We start from the raw sequence: 22,699 nt of genomic DNA on the forward strand, positions 1-22,699 counted from the left end.
GTATAAGGCTCAACACCTCCTTCATAGAGTGCTATTAGAGTCAAGTACGCACTCAGCAATCCTTCAGGTGTTGGATATCGGGATTTTCAATTTGAAATTCCAAGGCATAAAAATTAGCCTAAAATCCATAACCAGTCTTGTTTTGCTAAGTCAAATAGCTTTTTTTTTTTTTTTGGAGAGGATGGGGTTTGAGGGAAGTTGGAGAATTCAGTGCTAGAACTTGTTTGGCCCTGTAACTTTAAGAATAATATTCATATAATGCAAACCATTTTTCAAATCTAGATGACTGATTAAAAAATGGAACATGAAAATCTTTACAGCTGGTATATTGTCTAGAAAGGGGTATAAAGGACCCTAAATTATATCATATAATTTGTCAAAAAAAAAAAACAACCACATTTTTTGAATCAGGAATTTTAAAATCAGCTTTTCTGACCAGAAGAGTTGCAGACTTTCATCTTGGGCCATCAGGGGAAGGAATGCTAAACCTCATCAGGATTGGTAAAATACAGTGATTGCCAATTATTTAGTACCATTCCTTTCCCTCCCCTCCCCCAAATCATCAAAGTGGGTAAGCTAAATAAATGCTGTAATAGCTTGTAAAAAAAAAAAAAAAACTGTTATAACTATGATGTAAGTAAAAATATACATGACGGAATAAAACTAATTCCACAATCTTGTACACTGGATTTCCCTTTAAGATAAATATCTAGTGTCCCTCAATCAATTATCAGTTTCATGTAGGAGTAAGACTACTTACTACTTATGCCTACAGCAATAAAAAATGCAAAATCATTTATTATTTCTCTGGTGGCAATTCCCTAAAAGCCCACAAGGTGTACAATTCCATTGAAAGATTTTCTATCAGTCCTAATCCCCAGACCTTCCTTTCCTCTCCAGATGAGGAAATTCAATTCTTAAAGTGAAAATAAAAAGATACACCCTTGAAAATTTTTAGCCACTGTATGAGTAAAAGTCTTTACCACCCAGAAAGCAAAAGATCAATAAATAAGTTTAATTTGTGTCTCATAAATTATATAATCAACTTTGTTTGGCTTAAAAATAATAGGTTGCATTTTTCTTCATCCTGTAAACAGAATTTTCTTTAACTTGAACATTACTTAGCTCAGTTTTGTTTTGCTCTCTTATATTGGAAATTAGACGATTTCTCAAGTTTTCTGTGGGTACAACGTGATTCAAGACATGTTGATGTTGTATGAAATTACATGCTTTCTGGTCATATGCTACAAATGTAAAGTTTATTCTTCAAACAGACTTCTAAAACTTTTTTCCCTTTCCAATAGAGATTTTATAGAAATCTATATAATCTTATATATAAATATATAAGGCAGGAAATAGGAATATGGGTCTTTAAGCAGAACTATCAGAATTAGAAGAGTTAAAGTCTTGAGACCAAAGAGAAGTGAAATATCTTTCCACAATTTATTTTGTGATGTTTTTCTCTAAATTTTAATGTTTTTAATCTAATTATCTGCAAATATGAATGTATATTTGTGTTGATGCATGTATTATATATATAATACATTATATTATATATAAGTACACACAATGGAAGATGTTTTTGCATTTCTTGAAACTATAAGCATATCTCAACAATGTTATTTCACCCTATAATTTTATTTTGTGCACAAAGTACATTATTATAAGTGCTTTAAAATATGTTTTAAAGAATTAAGTTGGTTAGTGTAATTATTTCCCATGAAATAATGTTGATTAGGGTAAATTATTTATTAAATCTGCTTTAAGGATTTAAATTTTAAATTTATTATTTCAGCATCACTTCACTGACCCTACCTATTAATAAAATTAAACACAGGAAAACAATTTCATTATTAAAAGTTTTTTTTGAAGCCATGTTTAAAACTAGAAATCAAAACCAAAATTAAAATTCCCAGAAATAAAAGTATATTTGTAAACTTCTCAAGTCTGAGAAACAAAAACCAAACTTACTTGCTAAGAGTTTCAAATCTGATTTCCTAAGACAAAATTTTTAAGTAGAAAGGCTTACTACTTCAGATGACCAGGTGCTATAGAATACTCAGCATTATTCCATAGCTCATTACTTACATCCTCTCCCACATAGGATACTGCAGCTGACCCATCATCTTGAGAAGTTGTGCAGACTGTAACTTCCTTAAGAAGTATGTGGCTTTATAAGGAAGCAGCAAACAGAATTCATACTTTTAGAACATCAATTCACTAAATAACTAAAGATGATTTCAGGTAATTCATTCTTGTGCATAGAAAATGGTGGATTCGGGCATCATACTCAGAATCTTGAGGCAGGCAGCCAGGAAGCCAGGCCAAACTGGCTCACTTTAGAAAGTGGACCAACCCACAGCCTTCTTTTTAGATGCTGCATACAGCAGATGGGGAAACCTGGAAAATATTTAAGACTAAATGTTTTTACTATTTCCACTCACCAGCTCGAAGGGGTCGTGGAACTCCCCCAACAAAGATAGTTTTTCTGGGGTCCAAAGGCTGAGAGCCATCCATTACAAAGTCACTGTCACTTAGGTTCCATGGTCGAATTTGCACCTGAAAAAAAGTTGTTTACTTGGTCCTTACTTCATTTCCAGCAACCCCAATGAGAATAAGTTGATTCTAACGACAAACCCACTACATTTTGTGAATTTTATAGTATATTTAACACAGTTTGACTCCACTAGAACAGAGTTCACTTCCCCTGCATTTTATTTCTTACTAGAGAGGCTTTGAGGGTTCCATGCAGAAACACTAAATATTCCCCAATGAATCTCTCAACCCACCACGGATTCATCTTTGGGAGACTGTAGGTCAGGAAAAGATAACCTTTTCCTGGCAGATTTTCCAAGTAGAGGCAATAGAACCACGGCCTCTGGTTTGCAATCAAAATCTATAGTGTTTTCCAGTCAATTTCTCATTAGCCACTCTGATGGAGGAGAACAAATTGCTTCTGGATTATTCATGCAGCTGGCTTTGTAATTCACATACCTCTAAAAATAATGAAGGCATACGGCAAGAAGATTAATGTGTAAGACTCATTAACATTTAACAAGTTAACACACAGTCACAAACACAGATACTGAACAATTAGGGAGTAGTGTTACTGCCTTTTGTTTCATCAGCGTTTCTTAGGCCTGTCCTCCACAGTTCAAAGCCTAAATTCTCAGGGGTATATCACTTTGCCAGTGCTGATGATAGCAAAGATCTTCAGAGTAGTTAATTCCCCCCTAAAATAATTTCTGTGATTTCCTCCTCTATTTTGCTTAAATTCTTATATCTGTCTGTGTATGTGCTTATCTGGTAATTTGATTAAGATATTAACATATGTAAAGCATTGTATAAATGCTAGTTATTAGCTACTATTATTTTGATCATAGACGTGCTTATAGGCCATGCAGGATACCCGGGCACATCCTAATGTTTCTAAAATAAAAATCTGTATTTTTTACTTTTTTATAAGTCATTTCAATATGAGTGCTATATAAAAGTTAAATTCAGTTTTAATTCCTTTAGTTTGTTTAATAAATAAAACAAATACCCTTTATGATTGATTAGTCAAATGTTCACCTTCAAAAATTAAATTTCCTGCACCCAGGAAATATATTCATGTACATGTATGTTATGACCATCTCCTAATAATAAACAGCTACAGACTATAATTCGGAAGTTAACATTCCAACTCATCACTCTTCTCACTCATCATCTTTTCCATATGCTGGAAATTGAAGACTAGAGAGGTTTCAAAGGAATTCTTCTATCAGATCCCAGTTGAGCATCTTTATTTCTAAGGGAAAGTTCCCTATACTCTGCTAATGGAAATTTGCTGAACTGAAACTTTGATACTTTTCATCTAAAAGTAATTTTAAAATGTTTTCCTGTAAGCTTCCAAATCTAACTTAATAATATCACTTTAAGATTCACTGGCCTAAAGGATCATAGATTTTAAGTGGGAAGGGAACTCAAGGGCCCCATCAACTGAATTAATTGCTTTAAATTATTTAAGATAATTTAAAAAATTCCTAGCATTTCACTATTACTTATCTCAGTCTGTTAGTCATATTAATTTATTCCAGAATTATCAAATTATATCTATTCTTTACCTAGACAACTTTTATATCAACATTTTGAATGCTATGATTCTGGTTGAAAACAGACTAAGCATTTATTAAGACCTAAGTATTTTGTGCATAACACTGGCAGGTACAGTGATTGGGCTACTTTTTTTAAAAATAAAAGATAAAAGATGAACTCTTCAAGAGTCTAGAAATCCTTCTTTGCATGATTCTGATGGAAATAAGAGATGGATGATGCTGAATGTTCGATGTTCTTTAAATAGACAGTGCTCCTCATCTTTATCTAGGATATGCATAAAAATCAAGTTTGTACACCTATTGCAGAGGTTCATATTAAATAACAGCCATTCTCTTTCTCTAGTTTTTTGTCCAGGAACACTTTTGAAAGATAACTCATTTGCCAAAGACATTCCAATGCCATCAACATCATCAAGGTGAGTTGCTTGGACAGATCTGGCCAAGTCCTAAAAGCTACTATATAACTCATTCTCATTTTAATTCTTCTATACTAAATAATTTGCCGCTACTTAAAATGGATTATCCAGCAAAGGGAATGCTTTGAAATTTTATTTCCATCTCTGAAGCAAGGACATTTTCATTAATCTTTGCATACACAGTTATTTTGTATAGGCTGGGACATTCCATCCAGATCCTTCACATTAAATCTCCCTGAAGAGTCTTTTTGCTGAACTGTTTTAAAAAGTTCTTTTGACCATTTCTTTTAGTATTATTGTTTTATGAATTGTATAAATACGTGCATTTAATAAATCTTCCAGATGTCTTTTGCCTTTAATTATCAAAACCAAGGACTTATATCTTCCTGATATTCTAAGAAGTTGTGTGTTTAATGTTAACAATGAAGAAAAAATTCATTTATATGGCACCATAAGTCCTTTCCTCACAACTATGTGTGGTACGAAGGTACCATCCCCTTTTCAGACACAAGGAAACTAAGTTAAATACTTTGCCATGGTCACACAACCAGATAAATAATAGTGATTGAATCTAGGTCTTCTGGCTCCCAGAGGAGCATTCTTTCTACTATCACAAAGCCTCTCTCATTCTTAGGTGACATCTCTTTTGTGTATAGTCCAGTGGCTACCATGTGTGCCTCCTCTCACACATGGTCTTTCTGTTTGCCACATTAACCCTATTATAAGCAGGCTCAGGATCTGGCAAGAGGGTTTATGTCATTTTATATAATGTCATCTTAAAAATGGAGCAAAAGACATTTATTTTTTTAAAAAATCTACAACACAAGTAGTTTCCCTCTTAAAGAAAGCCTTAATCATGGAAATTGTAGCCACTTCCCATTACTGCAGTCCTCCTCAAAATAATTAATTCACCAACTATCATGGTCGAATCCAATGATGTTCTTAGAGACTCCAATAACATCACTGTCATCCCAAATATAGACAGATGTGAGAATACACAGGGTTCATCTGATTCTCACATTGTAGATCTGAAAAGCTGGGGAGGATAGGACACAAGAGTTGGCTGATAGAGTATTCATATACGGCATAGTTCAGGACTGCTATCAGAAAGCAGCTGTGATGAGTGCCATTGTTCCATTATTTACGGCCTCTTCTGGAGAAATAATGATAGAACCAACTCTTCTACCACATAGCAGCACAGCAGCTCAAGAGAATGATTTTAAACTACCGTCAAGTTCAGTCAGCTCTTGCCTCTCTGTCAGACATAGATTCCCAGGAATAGGTAGATATTTAACCTTTCTCCTTTGAAAAAATCACTCCCATATAGAGGTGCTCACTATTGCATAAGGCAGCTTTTTTTTTCTCTCCCTTTCTTACTATTTTTGGTGATTATTTTCCAGAATAGTAGCCTTTTAGCATTTTGTCACAAGTTACTAGGTTGAGATTATCTTTTTACCACTGTTAAATAAAAAGGCTTTCCTTTTAATATTGACATGTAAATTCAGTAACAATACTTTACATTTCTGATATTTGCTGTCACAACTGTCCCATACTGTTCTTTTTATAGTTAAAATACTTTATGTTCATTTAGGTAAGCAACCTGACATAACTTTGGAAACATTACTTATACCAAATCACAATAACACCTTGTCCTTTATATAACATTCTAAGGTTTACAAAGTAGAGGTAAAGGATAGCTAAGGTCAACAGCTGGACAAGTTACCCACAGAAAAAGGGATTCCTGGATGCCACCCTTTTTACTTTTTAATTTATAGATTATATTTTGTTTTGATTTGTTTTGTTTTGATTTAGATACCTAAGCAATCAATTACAAAATATTTCCAGAAAAATTAAGCAAAATCTCATAACAGCAACATCTTAAAACACTGAGGGCCTCCTGTTCTTATTTTGATGTCCTTAAAAATATGATTTCTTCATGTAGCCCTAGGACAAGTAAAGTCGCTAAAGATCTAAACAGCCAGTTTTCTGGGGTTAAAAAGTACAGAGGACATATTAATAATTTTAACCTCATTATTAACATTTTCTCCATCGCTTTCTTTTACAATCAAGATAATAAATCAAACTCTGATTTTTGGCATTTGCTGATTTCCAAAATGTAAATGCTCACAAGGAAAATTTAAGTCAAAGCAAGCTCCCAGCACTCCTCTACCCTGCAGTCACTTAAGCACACACCAACTGTTAACTCTGGGACTTGCATAGAAATGAACTACTTGGACTGCTCATTCTAAATACATTATATAAATTTTCCTAGATCTATGGTTTCTTCATGAATATGCTTCTACGTGGATGCTGCCTCCATTAAGAGATATCACAAGGCTTCTCATGTACTTGTTAGTTATGACTCTCCATAAAATTTCCAGATCCATGAAGCTTCTCAGAGACATGATTCTTTAACATTTTAATAGTAATCATGAGCCATTTGAACTATCTATTGTCTTGCAAATTCATTCGTTCTCTCTCTCTCTCTCTCTCTCTCACACACACACACACACACACACACACACACAGGCTTACCTTCTTTTCATCCTCCAATGACGTCTTATACCAGAGATGTCAAGCTCAAATAAAACCAGATCCCTGTTGGCTGCATATTGACTTAGAAAACCACAAGTTAACATTATTTATGTTGTACTAAATTTTATTTTGTCAAATATCTGCCAATTATATTATACTCAGGAATTTTATAGCAACTTGCCACCAGTGAGCGTGACAACTCTGCCTTATATCCTATCTAGTGTACAATTCATTATTAGTAATATGTAGCAGTCTACATGCCTTCCATGCATCTTCCCATTGCCTTTTGTGTTTCTCATAATTTTTATTTTTCTGAAAGCTCTAAGCCATATGCAGCATTGAAGAATTGGTACTAAAGAGCAATGCTCAATTTCAAATCTCCAAAAGTAACACAGATACGTATTTTCCTCTTATTTAATTCTGGGCCCAGATCAACATTCGTCTGCAGTACTTGGTCAAGATATGGATACTGATCAACTAAATCTATTGGCTAGATATCCAATTGTCTTGAATAATAAGAGATTTTTTTTTCTAGGAATAGTTATGTGACTCAATCATTTGCAAAATAGCAAGAGTTTCAAGAACACAACTCAATGTAATTGGACAAAGTCGCCTACAATTAAGAACATTTGTATTTCTACTTCAATAAAGAGCCCCTTGGTTGGAACATTTTGCAGGTCTTGTTTTGTGTTCCCATACTGTGTCCACCAGTGTCACGCCTCCTTGTTTGACACTCCTCTTGAAGTTACTTAGCTGTGAACAAATCATTTCCATGGGTCAATACTGCCATTGTCCTATACAATCTTGGTGTGCATATGGGAGACAATATGTTTAAAGGCACCTTCAAGAATGCAATTTGTCTTTAGTCAAATGCTTTATTTCCTTACTTGAGGGTGAAAGACTTCTTTACTCATTCATTGTTGCTAAGTGCGAAGGGCCTAAAACCACCATGCTCTGCTCCTAAAACCACCCCTTTCTGCTCTCTTTTTAGGCCATGTGGCCTCAAGAAACAGCCTGAGATTTGAGCGTTTTCCATTCTAGGTGGTCACAGTAGTAGCTCTTCTGGAGCCTTAGGAAGCCAAGGCAATCCAGGAACCCAAGTAATATAACCAGCCCATCAGTAAATCCCTCAGGGCTTTGGATTGAATTTGGTGAGACCCATGCTATGAAGGAACTGACCTATGAACCTACTCAATCTTCCCCTCTACAGAGAACCAGGTAGCACAGAACCTAATAAGGTAGGACCTTATGCCCCCAGGTAATAAGGAAAAGGACATGTTTGTACCTTTATTCTTTCAATATATTTGAAGCAAATATCCTTTTATAAAAGCTTTTTTTTTTTAAATCAACTCAACAAAAGACAGAATAGTCTGTTACCCACCCAGTCAATTACATGACCACAAAGATGTAGTCTGTTGTAAAAAAACAAACAAAAAAACCTATAAAAGTCTGCTCTTTTTCTTCAATAATAACCTTAAAAATATGGAAAGGTCAAATATTTTTAGAGATGTGAAAAAGAATGAATGTGGCTTGGTAGTTGCTGATATTTCCTTGGTTACCCTTTACTCTTTTGACAGGAGCATAATCTGTGATTTTTATGACTAAGTCTTCCTCCACTAGGAAAACTGAAATTTGATTTATTGAAGACTGTTAAAGTTATCAGTGCTTCCAGCATGGATTTGGTTAGACCCAGCCAAACCTTATTACCTTAAATACCAACACCACTTCTTCAGGAAGTATTTTGGGTACTTAACTGGTTTCATCCAAAGATGAGCTTTTCACTATCATCACCAATTAAACATTCTTTGGAGATTTGTAGGAAATAACGTATTTAGAAAATGTGTTATTTAAGGTAGATTTCCGAATGGTTCCCATCTTCTAGAGAAGGTTTCACATCGTGAAATCTACTTTTATATTATCTAAATAGCTGCTTGAGTTCTGAACCAGTCTTCTCTTTCATCCATCATGTTATTTGCAATCTTCACCATGCCTGGTGCCCCACATCAACAAAACTATTTTAGATATTAAAATGAATATTCTCCCTTCCAATAAAGTTTAAAGAATATAAATTATTACTGTGAACAAATGGCAGGTAAGGCAGCCTGAACAATATAAACTATTAAAGTCCTTTATTTTCAATAGGGAAGTAAGGTTTGGAACCTCAGGAATAATTATAAGTTAAATAATTATCAAAGCTTTATAACCAAATATGACATTTTCTCGTTTAGTTCTTTATCAGTCTAAGGGAATTACATGCATTGGAATGTAATTATAAGAGCTAAGAGTACACACAATAAATGTAAATGCAGACCCTTCTTATTAACTACAAGTTTTCTAACTACATTATAATTAGGATGTAGTACTATAACTCCAGAGATAAACATTAGATCACTGCTGCTAAAGAGAAAAATACTGTTGCTACCTATAAATTTCAAGATATATGTTTTGACTCTCAAAATCAAACATAATGATGCAAGTAGTGGAAAAGCCTGAAACTTAGGAAAGAGCAGCCTAATTTTAACAGCGATTAAAAAACCCATACTTAAACCCTTTCACAGTGTTTTATTTTTCCTCTTATAAATTTAACTGAGGGGTTTGCACATGTTCTGAAATCCCCATTCTTCATACCTGCATTGTTTATAGTATGATTAATTCCACCTAAGGCACTATTTCTCTGATATTACATCCTCATTAACCTCTCTTTCTTTTCTTCTATCTCTCTGAATTGCTGCCTGGTTACCTTAGGAAAATCTTTGTCCATTCCTTCACTTGCTAGGAGAAATACCCCTAATCATTAGTGCCAAGTCTAATAGTAGGGTACAGTTGATATATTTGGAAATGAAAAAGAAAACTGTATTAAGCAGTCATATTAAGCAGTCATCTAGGCCATCAATCTCAAAAGCCCTTCAAAATGCTTAATCTCTTTCCGAATCGTTAATATCTCTCTACTTGTTCACCGTATTCTAATTAAACATCAATACCAGAAATCAAGAAAATAAATTACATTTTAATTTGGCTTAAATTATCCATATCATAATAGAATCTTTTACTTTTTAAAATTGCACATATATAGTATTTCAGTTATGTTGACAAGGATGGTTTTGCTAGCAAATCTATAGATCATATAAGCACCAATTTCTATAAGATGACTTTCCTAATATGCCTATTAGGATCTAGCCTTTCTTTGTTATAATTATTCTGGATATATTTATGTGTATGTGCATGTCTCAATAGCATTGAAGCTCCTTGAGACAGGTGGTTGTCATTTTTTGTTTTTATATTTCCAGGGCCCAGTGCATTTCCTGACATATCACAGAGGCTTAATACCTGTTTGGTGGATGACTGCTTTCTATGGGATGTTTTCATGATTCTGAAGTGCCAATTTACAAATCAACTTCAAGAACAAACCTGAGGGTGAAACCTGTCTATGTGCTCACAATTTTAGCCCACCATTTCAAATGTGACAGATCTTGGAGAAAGGGAACTATGGGAATTCCTTGGCATAATTTTCCTACTATAAGATAGATATTCAGCTGATGGTTAATGATACAGTTCATGGCAGCTCTATTTTAATATTCATTTTGATAATTAAGCTCAATTAAGATAATTTACTAGGGCATTCTTGCTCCGAAACTAAGATGATCTCTAAGCATTCTGAAGACCTGGGGTAGAGGGCATGGTGGCTAAAATAAAACTGGTAGCCTGAATGAATCAGCAAGACCCAAGAGTCTTCTGTAATATCACTAGAACAGCTGAGTCAGAGGGCTTACGGAGTTGGCCATAACCCAGCCCTTAACAACTCTATTTTAAGTAGCATGACCCTCTTGGGATGGGGGTGGAAGCAGGTGGACAAGATAAGGACATTTTTTTTCAGGGCGTATCACTATACTAGTTTGTGTTTGGGGAAGGCACTCCACAACATTCTTCTGGTATCTGGGAGTCTAATAATCTTGATGGATGATACATGTATGGTGAATTTAAGCTTTTCAAAGCATGTTCACATGTAATTATGACATTGGATCCCGGATTTCCCCATACTATCAGAGAACTCCCTGCAAACCACCCATGTAAGTGGCCACCCAGTTGTCAGCACTTATTTTTAGATCCTAGTAATAGCCTATTATTTCCATTTGCTAGTTTCAATCCTGCTTTAAAAAATACAAAATACTTTCAACATTTGTTCCTAAGATGAGAGAGCTGTTTGTTTTGGTTTCTTTTAGGGGATGGGGGTTTGCAGCATTTCAGCACCCTAGAGTTAGAGGGGATGGGGATGAAGAGAGAAGGATGGCAGTAAAGAATAATTGCTTATAAGGGCAGCCAATAGGTAGAGCTTGCCCATTAATTAGGACCACCACCACATGGCATTCAGAAGTGACTGCCCTTGGACTTCTCTTAGGTTTCCAACGTCTAATCTGGCCAAGGAAGAAAGTTACAGAATTCTCTGACAAAAAATCCTTCCCCTTTTCTCTCAAGCCAAGGAGATTTGAACTCCAGAAAGAACGAGGAATAAATTTATCTATTGAGGAAGCTACTCAGGCCAGCAGAAGTCTTCCTAGAACAGAGGGAGGCCACAAGAGTTCCCTTTAGCTAGCTTTTGTGTATACTTGAACTTCAAAAGCTGACAGAAGCATCCTGAGGTTACAAATAGGTCCTGGGACCCAAGGACGTTTGTACCAGGGCTAGGGAGGCCTCTTTGGTGGCCTGTCATGCTCCATCACTGTAAGGATGAACAGCAGGCCATGATAACACTGCTGGGATCCTGCCAGCTACTGATTAATTATTCAAATAGAGCACTCTGGATACTGTTACATAATGCTTCCAAACCTAAGACTGAGTCCATGCCTTTAAAAAACTACACCATGAAAAGTATTCTAGATAATTTGGTGGTTAACGATACATAGTTTATGAAAAACCATATAAGCTACTTTACAAAAAGATCATTTCTGCTTATGATCAGGAGATAGCAATACCACAAGGTGGGTTCCCAAGCATTGCCTGTCGACCTGGAAAGCTTGGCTGTTTTCCTCCACTCAGTAACTTTATTCTTGGGCTCAATTGCCCAAAGGATATTGTTCCTACAGATATAGGAGTTCATTTTGGCTCCCTATCTTCCAATAGGATTTACAAATTTTAAAAATAATTTTATTTAGTTATTTTAATAGGATTAAAGTTAAGCACTTATGAGTGTGCATTTTGGAGACTAAAGTGATAGTGACATTCTAATCAGCTCTGTTCGTAATCCCAAATGTGACGAAGAATTCTTTAAGTATCTTAAGTGAGAAGACCCCTAGTCCTGGTCTCATCTCTGACTTATTAGCCAAGAACTACAAGCAAGTGACAAATCTCACTATATCCTCATTTTCCACATTTGCTCCATATTCATATTCCATGCTTACCTGCCATGGTTACTGCTGTGAATGAAGAGCTTTCCTAAACAAGTACTATTTTTTAAACACTGTAATAATTTGTTAAAAGTGATAAGTCATTTTACACCTGGTTTAAAGATGATAAAATTTATCTGTTAAAATGTCAGAAGGAGTATACAAATCAAGGAGGCATGTGTTGATTTTCATTTGCAAGGGTTCCCCTCATGCCTGAACTTCAGCACAAAAAGATTTCCTAATTGCAATTCAGTCTTAATGGCCATTTGCCCAGGTCCCTTTCCTTTCAACTTCTTTTCTCTGGCTGTCTTGAAAGATCATCACACACCTTTCTCAAGAGATTTAAATTCATGTTTGTGAGAGTGGTTTGGACTGAGTATGAATGGTTTCTTCAGCTTCCACAGCTGTCTTGCTAGTGTCTTTGAATGCCAGGACTGCAGCGTGACCTCCTAACTTCTTCCTTGATGAGAGTGAACAGTAGAGATACAGGAAGAGGAGAGACAGGAAATACCAAATCCATGTGGCTGAAGTGATGCTGTCTTGCCCAAAGAGCCTAAACAAGTGCTTTTTAATGGAGAGTCCAGTTATTTTTTAGGCCACTTGGAAAGAGTGAACATAAATTATCAGCTCCTCTTAAAAAAGAAAAGAACAGGATAGTCTATGAAATGTTGTAGAAAATTCAAATAGTTTTCATAGGATAGTTATCCATTTGCCATACTCCAAATATGCATCCACTCTCATCATTCCCATGTTTTAATGCACTAATATAATCACTTCTGCACCTCTTGCATTAAGTAACTTTATCCCAGCTATAAAAAGTGTCAAGGATAGCAATCCAGGAAGAGAAAGTCTTCCAGGATCTGAGGGATAATCTGGGGATGAATGGAACACTTTCAGGTCATTATTAGCTCTTTGTGAACACTAAATTTGGCTTGAAAGGGATTTGGCTCACAAACAGACTGACTGATGTTAACACCACCCATAAAAGTCTCTGATGGACTAAGTTGTCCTTCAGCTTTCCTCCAAAAGCCAGCTCATGTGCCCTTTCTTTCAGGCAGCCTTTACATATTCAACCTCTGCTTCCCCACTGATTCAGACTGTCTCACTCTTAGAACTATATAATATTACTTAGCATGTTGCTTTTTATAGTTGTTTTTTTTTAATTTTTCCAAATACATGCAGTAGTTTTCAACATTCACCTTTTGCTTAAAATCTTGTGTTCCAAATTTTTCTTCTTCCTTCCCTCCTGCCTCTCTCCTCTATATAATAAGTAATCCAATAAAGGTTAAACATGTGCAATTCTTCTAGACCTATTTCCATATTTGTCATGCTGTGCAAGAAAAATCAGATCAAAAGGGGGAAAAAACAAGAGAAAGAAAAAAAACAAACAACAACAAAAGGTGAAAATACTAAGCTTTGATTCACATTCAGTATCCATAGTTCTCTCTCTGGATGTGGATGGCTCTTTCCCTCACAAGTCTATTGGAATTGCCTTGTATCACACCTCATTGTTGAAAAAAGCCAAGTCTATCATAGTTGATCATCATAAAATTTTCTTGTTGCTATGTACAAAGTTTTCTTGTCACTTAAGTCTTTTCAGGCTTTTCTGAAATCAGCCTGCTGGTCATTTCTTATAGAGCAATAATATTCCATTACATTCATATACCATAACTTCTTCAGCTACTCCCCAACTGATAGGCATCTATTCCATTTTCACTTCCTTGGCACTACAAAAAAGGGCTGCTACAACAATTTTTGCACATGTTGGTCCTTTCCCCTTTTTATGATCTCTTTGGAATACAGACCTAATAGAGAGACAATGCTGGATCAAAGGGTACACAGAGTTTTAATAGCCCTTTATGCATAGTCCCAAATCGCTCTCCAGAATGGTTGGATCAGTTCACAATTCCACCAACAATGTATCAGTGTCCCAGTTTTCCCACATCCCCTCCAATATTTATCATTATCATTTTTTCTGTCATTTTAGCCAATGAGAAGTGTGAAGTAGTACCCCACAGTTGTCTTAACTTGCATTTTTCTAATCAATAGTGACTTAGAGAATTTTTTCATATGACTAGAAATGGCTTTAATTTCATTGTCTGAAAATTATCTGTTCATATCCTTCTCAATTGGGGAATGTTAACACCTACTTTATACTTACTTGTGTATATGTTGTATTCTCCCTTCTCCCTCCAGTGGAATGTAAGCTCCTTGAGGGAAGGGTATATTTCATCTTTATCGTCATATTTCCCAAAAGAGAATCAAGGTACCTTGTACACAATAGGTGCTTAATAACTGTTTAAGGAATGAAGTGAAGAAAACCCTGGTTCATCAGGTTTTTTTGTTCAAATATTTTAAGATGGCCAGCATTCACTACAACTATGTTATAAAGTACTTTATTATCTTAAAAGCACTTTAATAACAGCAAACCTCTGAAGCACACAGTGCAGATATCATCCCAATTTTACACGTGAAGGCCTGAGGTTCAGTGAATTAAGTCCCTGGCTCATCATCACACAGCTAAGTAGAAGAGCTGCCATTTGAACCTAGACCTACCTTTGAGTTTAAATCCATCATTCTATATGGAATATTAAAAGAAAAGTTTTAAAACCAAATAAGAAAACTGGCTTTTTTGTTGAAATAAGAAGTCAAGAAGAAAACATTTATATTCTAGAATAAGTTTTTCCAATTAGAAAGTTTATTAAAGATCTAGTCCAACCCTCACATTTAGGTCAAGATAAATTAAAGATACTTGGTTAAAGTCAAACAATCAATTTGGAGCAGTCAGAATCCACACAATATTTAAGTACACTGTCTGAAGAACTTGGGGTAGGAAAATATCAAGAGTATATTTATGCCTTACTTTTGTGTGGGGTAAGAAGTTTATTAAATTTGGCTTTAAAAGACCCATGAGGTTCTTTTCCAACCTTCACTTGTTGCTATAGAAGATTTTCTATCTGTTTCTTGTTTCTTATTTTCTTATTTAGGCTTAAGATTTCTGCATGGGTTTAGGATTCAGTAAATGGAGTGTGTATTATCCACTTTCCCAGGTCTTGACTTTACCTTTTACTACATCTGTATCTTTGGGTTAGCCATCTTACCCCTTAGCCTCAGTTTCTCCATCCATAAAATGAGAATAGTACAACCCACCTATATCACAGAGTTTTAATGAGGATTGAACAAGAATGAATGTGGTCATATTTTGTTCTTTAAAAAATAGTATTATTAGCTGCATTCATAGAGGTGTACACACACACATATACATACAAACAAAGGCATTCCCAAAATAACTTTTCCAGACAAGTTCAGGTATTAGAGGAAAAGGAAGGAAAAGAGGGAGAAAAGAGACCTCAGATTCCCCTAGGGTAGAAGTTAAACTGAGGGTCTTGAAGGCTGCTTCTGGAAAAGAGTAAGATCAGGCGTCATGGAGGAGCTCACCTGGAGTGTGGCCAAAAGGGTTCTGTGGAAGAAGCATGCTGTCACGTAGCTCCCGTTTTAACTATTTTTTCTTGCTAGCTAGATATAAAATTCGATTGTTTCTACCCAATAAAGGAGTAAAAGTTCCAGTGATGTCCTCTAAATTTTGTTGTCCTGGGGCAAAGAAGTATCAGTCAGCCTGAAGGACAGCATGTGTATAATGCCACAGAAAGTCAGAGGGTCTCAGTCGTGAATGGGGATGGCAACCACTATGGCATGCCTTTCTCAGATCAGCTCCACAGAGCTCAGGACAGAGTCACAATGTCAATTGGTTCCTATTAGCCTGGCTATTTTTTATTGTTCTACTGACTTCATATGAAGCCGATCTTCTTAGCAACTCTGTGAGTTAGGTACTATGGTGTTGTTAGCCCCATTTTACAAATAAGGACACTGAAGATGACAGAGGTCATGATTATAAAGCTAGAGAATGCTGGAGGTGGTAAACTGAACTCAGGTCCTCCTGATTTTAGGTCCCCTATCCCTAATACCAAATTGAAACCTGTAATGTGCTGTTGTCTCCAGAAGCTGCCGATCGCTCTCTGGGAGGAGATCTGCTGTGTCAACTCAAATCTCTCAGACAGATTCTTCTTCCTGTAGGGAGCCAACTTCCCTTCCTGCAGAGAGCAGCCTCAAGTCTGGTCCAGAAACAACTCCCTTTTTCCCCCAGAGCTGCCCTCTTTCTCCTCCCAGAGAATGGGCGTGGGATAATGCAAGGGCTTCTGGGAAGAACTACTTCAACCAATGAACTTGTTCCTCCTAAGCATGCAAGCTCTTCCCCAGGAAAGGCAGGAACTAGAGAATTGTCAAGTACCGACTTAGCACTTAGTAAGAACCTAATATCTCATTAGCACTTAGTAAGAACATAACAGAAACCCTAAATAGTGATCCCTGCTAGCCACATATTGACTTAGAAAACCGCATATTAACATGTTTTATTGTATTTTTATTTATTTTTGTTAATCACTTCTCAATTACATTTTAATCTTAGTATGGTGGGCTGCATGTTTAACAATTCTGCATGATGTCATGCTTATCTCTTCATAAATATGTTTTCTATTATCCTCAAAATGTGCCTGATTCCCAGAGCCTAGATCAGTGCCCTCTACAAAGCAGACATGGAAAATATCTAAATGGAATCAAGAGAGGAAAGAACAGTGAAAAGAGTTTGAAGGAACAATAAATGGACCTTTCTACTCCTAGGGCATTCACTGCCTCTTCATCTACCCAACTACAGACAATAATTCTCTATGACCCACAAACCAACATGACTGGATATATAAATTATGCTTTAGTATTGTAGCCAAATAACACTGAAGGAATAATATGCTTAATAATTGCTGAGCTTGTTGTGACTTAGTCATTTTTCAGTTGTGTCTGATTCTTTATGATCCCTTTTAGGGTTAAAAGGGCAAAGATACTGGAATGGCTTGCCATTTCTTTCTCCATTTCATTTTACAGATGAGGAAATGGAGGTAAATAGGGTCACACGGCCTGTAAAATGTCTGAGGCCAGATTTGAGCCACCCACTTGCCCTATAATAATTATTGTGCTACATGGTAATGAGATATAAAAATCAATAACAACCATAAAAATAGCTAGTATTTATACAGTGCTGTAAGGTCTGCAAAGAGCTTTACAAACTTTTTTTCAATTGATCCCACAACAACCTTGACACATAGAAGATGATCTTCACTTTACTGATGAGGTACATGAAGAACATAAGAGTTTAAATGATTTGCCTAGAATAGCACAGCTACTAAGTATCTGAGGACGGATTCAAACTCCCAATCTCAACTCAAGGTTTAGCAAACTATCTGCTACACCACCTAGTTGTCTTTACTTAATAGAAACTAATAACAATAGAATTTATTACTGGAAAGATACAGAGCTACCATCTAGTACAACCTCTTCGTGTTACACATGAGGAAACTAAGGGGAATGAACTCTTCAAAAGCACAGAGACAGTAAGCAGCCAAGCTAAAACTGAAGATATCTCCTTCCAAAGCCCGAACTTATCTCACTTCATACTAGCTGCCCAAGTTACTGTATCTTGAATAGAATTATTTGTATACCACCAAAACAAATATTTATGGGTAGAGTTGGGAGGAGAGGAAAGGGAAATGGGAATCAGTTCTGATGCCCTTCAGAATATCCAAGAGATCTATTACAGGAGGAGCCCAGAGGTCAGTCACTCAATTGCTGTCTGTCTCTGTCTTCTACTCCTTTCCCTCCTACCTTATCTCTCTCCTCTCGTCTCTCTCTCTTCTCTCTCTCTCTCTCGTTACATACACACACACACTTATACAAGAGTCAACCACAGTCCCCAAATTCTCTAAGCTGGGCAACATGGATTCTCCTTATTTTGCTACAACCTTCTTGCCCAGAGCTTGCCACCCAAACTATACTAATCAGGGGAGAAGGTTATTCTGCCTTATACTAAGCCCGACCTGGACTCCTCCAATGTCCACCCTTGCTCTAGCACCCAGCACCTGAGCAAAAGGTACACCTATAAGTTACTCATAACCTGGACAAAGTGGAAAAAAAAACACAGGCAAAAGGACAATCAGTATATACAATGATTACCACACTACAAGACAACAAAATGGAGGTCAAAGCCAATGGAAATTAGTATTCCAAAATTACTTTTTAGTTAAAACATTTATTAAATACCTATGTCCAGGGCACAGCAGTCCACTTACAGTTAAAGTATACATTGTTCAAACCCAGTCCCTGCATCTCAGTCCAGTTCTCTATCTACTCTGCCATGCTCTCATCTTTGCCAATAACAATAAATCAGTGATAAAATGGATGATGTGTACTCTTGATCATAATCACTCTATTCAGAAGATTTGCTTGTTGTTAGGGGAATATATTTTGCAGAGGGCCTGAGGATTTGGGATGAGGGTCTCTTGAAACAAAAGAGACATGACTAGATAAGTGGTCTCTTCCTCTACTTGTGGAAGTCACAGCCTTCCATGCCTGCTCAACACTTGTCCCAAAAATGCTACATAATGAAAAGAAAGCTAGATTTGGTGAGTCCGGGAAACTTGGATTTAAATCTCATCTCTGATTAGTTGCATTACCATGAGTAGGTTACCACTTCTGAGCCTTGATTTCTTCACTAGTACAAACAAAAAAAAAGTATCTCTAATACTAAACTCACAGGCTTGCTGTGAGAATCAAATAAGAATGTATGTAAATGACATTATTATTATTATTATTATATCTTCCCATAAATCCTCCAATGTGAATCCACCATACATTAGAGGGGCCTCTTCTAAATGTTCTAAAAACACCTGTATAAAAAACTGTAGGACTATTTTTGAAAAAAAATATTTGATATATATCCAGCATTTGTGCTGAAGTCAGGAGAACCTGGATTCAGATCTGTTCTCAGACACTTACTCGCTGTGTCACTTTGGGCAAGTCACTTAACCTCAATTGTTTCTCCACACACAAAAAAAAGAAAAGAAAGGAAATGCCTGGGTTGTGGGCATTCCATGTTGGGAAAAAGGAAAACTACAAAAGCTTGAGAGCAGGAAATTTGTGAAAAGAAGGGGAAGGAAGCTACCAATCATTTAGATCTTTGTGCTAGATATTAGAAAAGCAATCTAATAAAACTAATTCACAGAAAAAGAATGGGAATTCTTATAAAAGGGGGTTGTATAGAATCAAGGTATATATTTGGAAGGAACCTCAGAGAATTCAACCTTCCTTTCCTTCTCTACCCACTTCCCTCAATTTTTTTAATATCTTAGGAAACTGAGGACCACAGTATTTTATCCAAAATGGAGAGGTAAAAGCCACAGAGCCAGGACATGAAACTAAACTTGTTAAATCTAAATCTAAACTTCTTTCTGCTGCTTCACAGTGAAAGTATTAGAGTTTTGATGGGGGTAGGGAAGGAAAGAATTAAGTGGACTGCTGTGCCCTGGACATAGGTATTTAATAAATATTTAACTGAAAAGTAATTTTGGAACTTGGAGCATGGCAGGCCTGAGAGGGGGCTATGACAGTGGAGAGGGAACTAAGGCTATCAGGACCCTGGAGTCCTGGGACTTAGAGGAAAGGAAATCTATGAAATTAAAGATAAGGCACACAGAAAAGGAGGTGTGTCTCCAAAATTTTTGCTGGAGTTTCCATCTTCTGTCTTCTGGTATATTCATGAAATAGATGAAAGGCCTAGACAGGAGTGAGCAGGTTTTATGGAGATCATAACAGTTAAAAAGGGTACTAGGAAGAGCAGCTTGGATTGGAGGCAAACAGAGCCAGAGGAGGCTGAAAGTAGTTGTGAGACTAGAGTGAAGAGCAATAAGGAAGGAAGGTGTGGGGCCAGGGGGTTGGAATCTCAAACTGGGTCAAGATGAAGACTTAGCAGGTGAATAGAGTTGTGGGAGAGTGGTCCTTTAAGAGTTTGAAAACAATCATGCTCTCCATTAAAAAAAAAAATCATTCAGCTATTTTATGCTAAGTGTTGGGTATAAAGACATGAATAGAGAAAACAATCCTCACCAGCTATGTGCAGCCATGGGCTCCAATGTAAAGACTTTATTAATATCTCCCAAAGTAAAATACAAGACATAAATCTGAGAATACATACACACTATGTTATTTCTATAATAGAAAACACCGCTAATTATAGTGTCATAGATGTAGAACCAGAAGGGGACCCCAGAGGCCCTCTAGTACAACTGTCTCATTTTCCTAGGAGAAACTTCAGCCCAAGTTATGTGGCTTGCCCACAGAACAAATGAGCCTGAGTAGCATTTGATCCCAGGCCCTCTGACTTCAAAGTTAGCTTATTTCCCTCTGTATCATACTGTCTCCCAACATTTTCAAGAATCAGTGCAATCAATAGTATTAGATCTCTTTACAATAAAAACTATCTATGCTAATCTCCTGCAAAAAAGGCTACACTTTCTGACAATGTCATTACCCTGTTCAGGCTTCCCAACAGAATTTACTATATGACACATTGGCAGGCTTAATTCTAAGCATAACAATTCACACTGTTCTAAAGTTCAGGTTTTGCAAAGCACTTTTTTTTTTTTTAACCACAATCTTTGAGGTGGGTAGCACAAGAATGATTATTTTATTCCCAAGCTGCAGCTTGGAGTTAAGTGACTTGTCCACGGTGATAGAACTGATAAATATTGGGGGCAGAATGAGAACCTCAGGATTCTTGATTCCAAATACACTGTTCTATTCACTGTACCAAGTGGACCTTCATATATGCTGCTGGTTCAGCCGGGTTTCTCTTGTCTTAGGCAGATTTTCCCCTCACAAGTGTTCTTTCCATAGTCATAAAGAAACAAGCTTCATGTTCAACACTATCTCCTCTGGACCCATGGTCTCTTTCATGTTCTCTTCTGCTGATGAATTAGGCTTTTATCCTAGCTCATGCCCACAGACACTACTACATGGAGATGGGAAGCTGGGGGGGTGATTTTTAAAGGCAGTCTACCTAAAATATTGCCTTTTAATACTCCACATTTGTGTTCATTTACTCCAATCAAACACTAGCTGATATTAAATCATTTTCTCTGTCATAGACCTAAAGGGTAACACAAACCATCTCCCAGCATTTAGCCATTTTGCTGAAATCCTCAGGTTCTTTCAGATATTCTTCCACGCTATTCAGATGAGAGATAAATACAAGCTCCTTCCTGCCTTTTACTTCATGAACCTAGACCAAGCTCTATTTCTAGCTCCAAAACTTAAAACTCACCAATCAACCCTAAACTGCATTTCTATCTCCTTTACTTTGACCTCTACTCAACACACAATTTTCATCAAGCTTTGTTCCACTCTATTAGCCCTTAGATACTAACTTGTTACTTAGCTCATGGCCCACAGTATTCAATCAAGGTCCACTGTCCTTAAAAGTGTCTCCAATGACTCTGCTCCTCCTGAATCCTCCCATAGGGAACATAAACTTCCTGGCTTTTTATGCTATGGTTCTACAATCACTCCTCTCCAAATCATCCTCCCAATTAATTATGATTATGGATCATTGGTAAATTGACCTCTCTTCCCCTAAAGCCTGGAATCTAATGTGATCACTCTTTGAAGATTACATTCTCATCCTCTGCTACAAAGGTACTTGAACCAACTGACCTAGATAACCTAGAATTCTTTAATCCCCTGCCTATTCTTGCTGATCAATTCACATTTCCCTGATCAATTCACACTTCCGGACAGGCCCTCCCTCTATTAAAAATATCCCATTTATGGTTGTTTGCTTTCAAACAGTGCTCCTATAATTTCATCCCTTTCCTTTGTCATATAATCAAATACTTTCGATTCTCCTAAATTCCTTTCTCCTCTTAAAATTGAATTTTCTCTACTACCCCCTTCCTTGACTAAAGGAAGGTTTTCTCTCCTAGCACCTAAATTTCTCTCAACCTCTATGCTAAGGCAATCACACACACCTAGCCAAAGACTTTAAATAAATGATAGCACTCAAACCTGGTTTGTATTACATAACTGAGTGTTAAGTCCTAAAAAAGTTTGACAAGTGTTAGAAAGTACGACACTGGCCAATATTGATATATGTCTAATACTTTGAGTTTCTAGAGGGTAAAGATGAGGTCTATGTAAATGACTTTGAACAAAATGTAAAAAAGTGAGCTACATATATAAGCATGTAAATATTAATGATTATGATTATATTTTTAATGCTGTTCTGATCAAATTATATAAGATAGTTTCCAAGAATGCTGAAGATCACTATTACTTCAATCTACATTTTAACACTAGAGTCCTAAAACAAGAGACCATGAAATAACTATTT

General features: G+C 36.3%; 1 protein-coding gene across 1 annotated transcript in view; it reads right to left on the minus strand.

Moving 5' to 3' along the window:
• Nucleotides 1-22,699, minus strand: part of CPEB3 (cytoplasmic polyadenylation element binding protein 3) — a 218,799-nt gene that overhangs the window by 26,959 nt on the left and 169,141 nt on the right. Inside the window, 1 exon segment of the mRNA XM_074295863.1 lies at nt 2,445-2,559. Coding sequence (XP_074151964.1) covers nt 2,445-2,559 — 115 coding nt within the window.

This window comes from Sminthopsis crassicaudata, chromosome 2, assembly GCF_048593235.1.
Source record: "Sminthopsis crassicaudata isolate SCR6 chromosome 2, ASM4859323v1, whole genome shotgun sequence".
Classification (NCBI taxonomy): domain Eukaryota; kingdom Metazoa; phylum Chordata; class Mammalia; order Dasyuromorphia; family Dasyuridae; genus Sminthopsis; species Sminthopsis crassicaudata.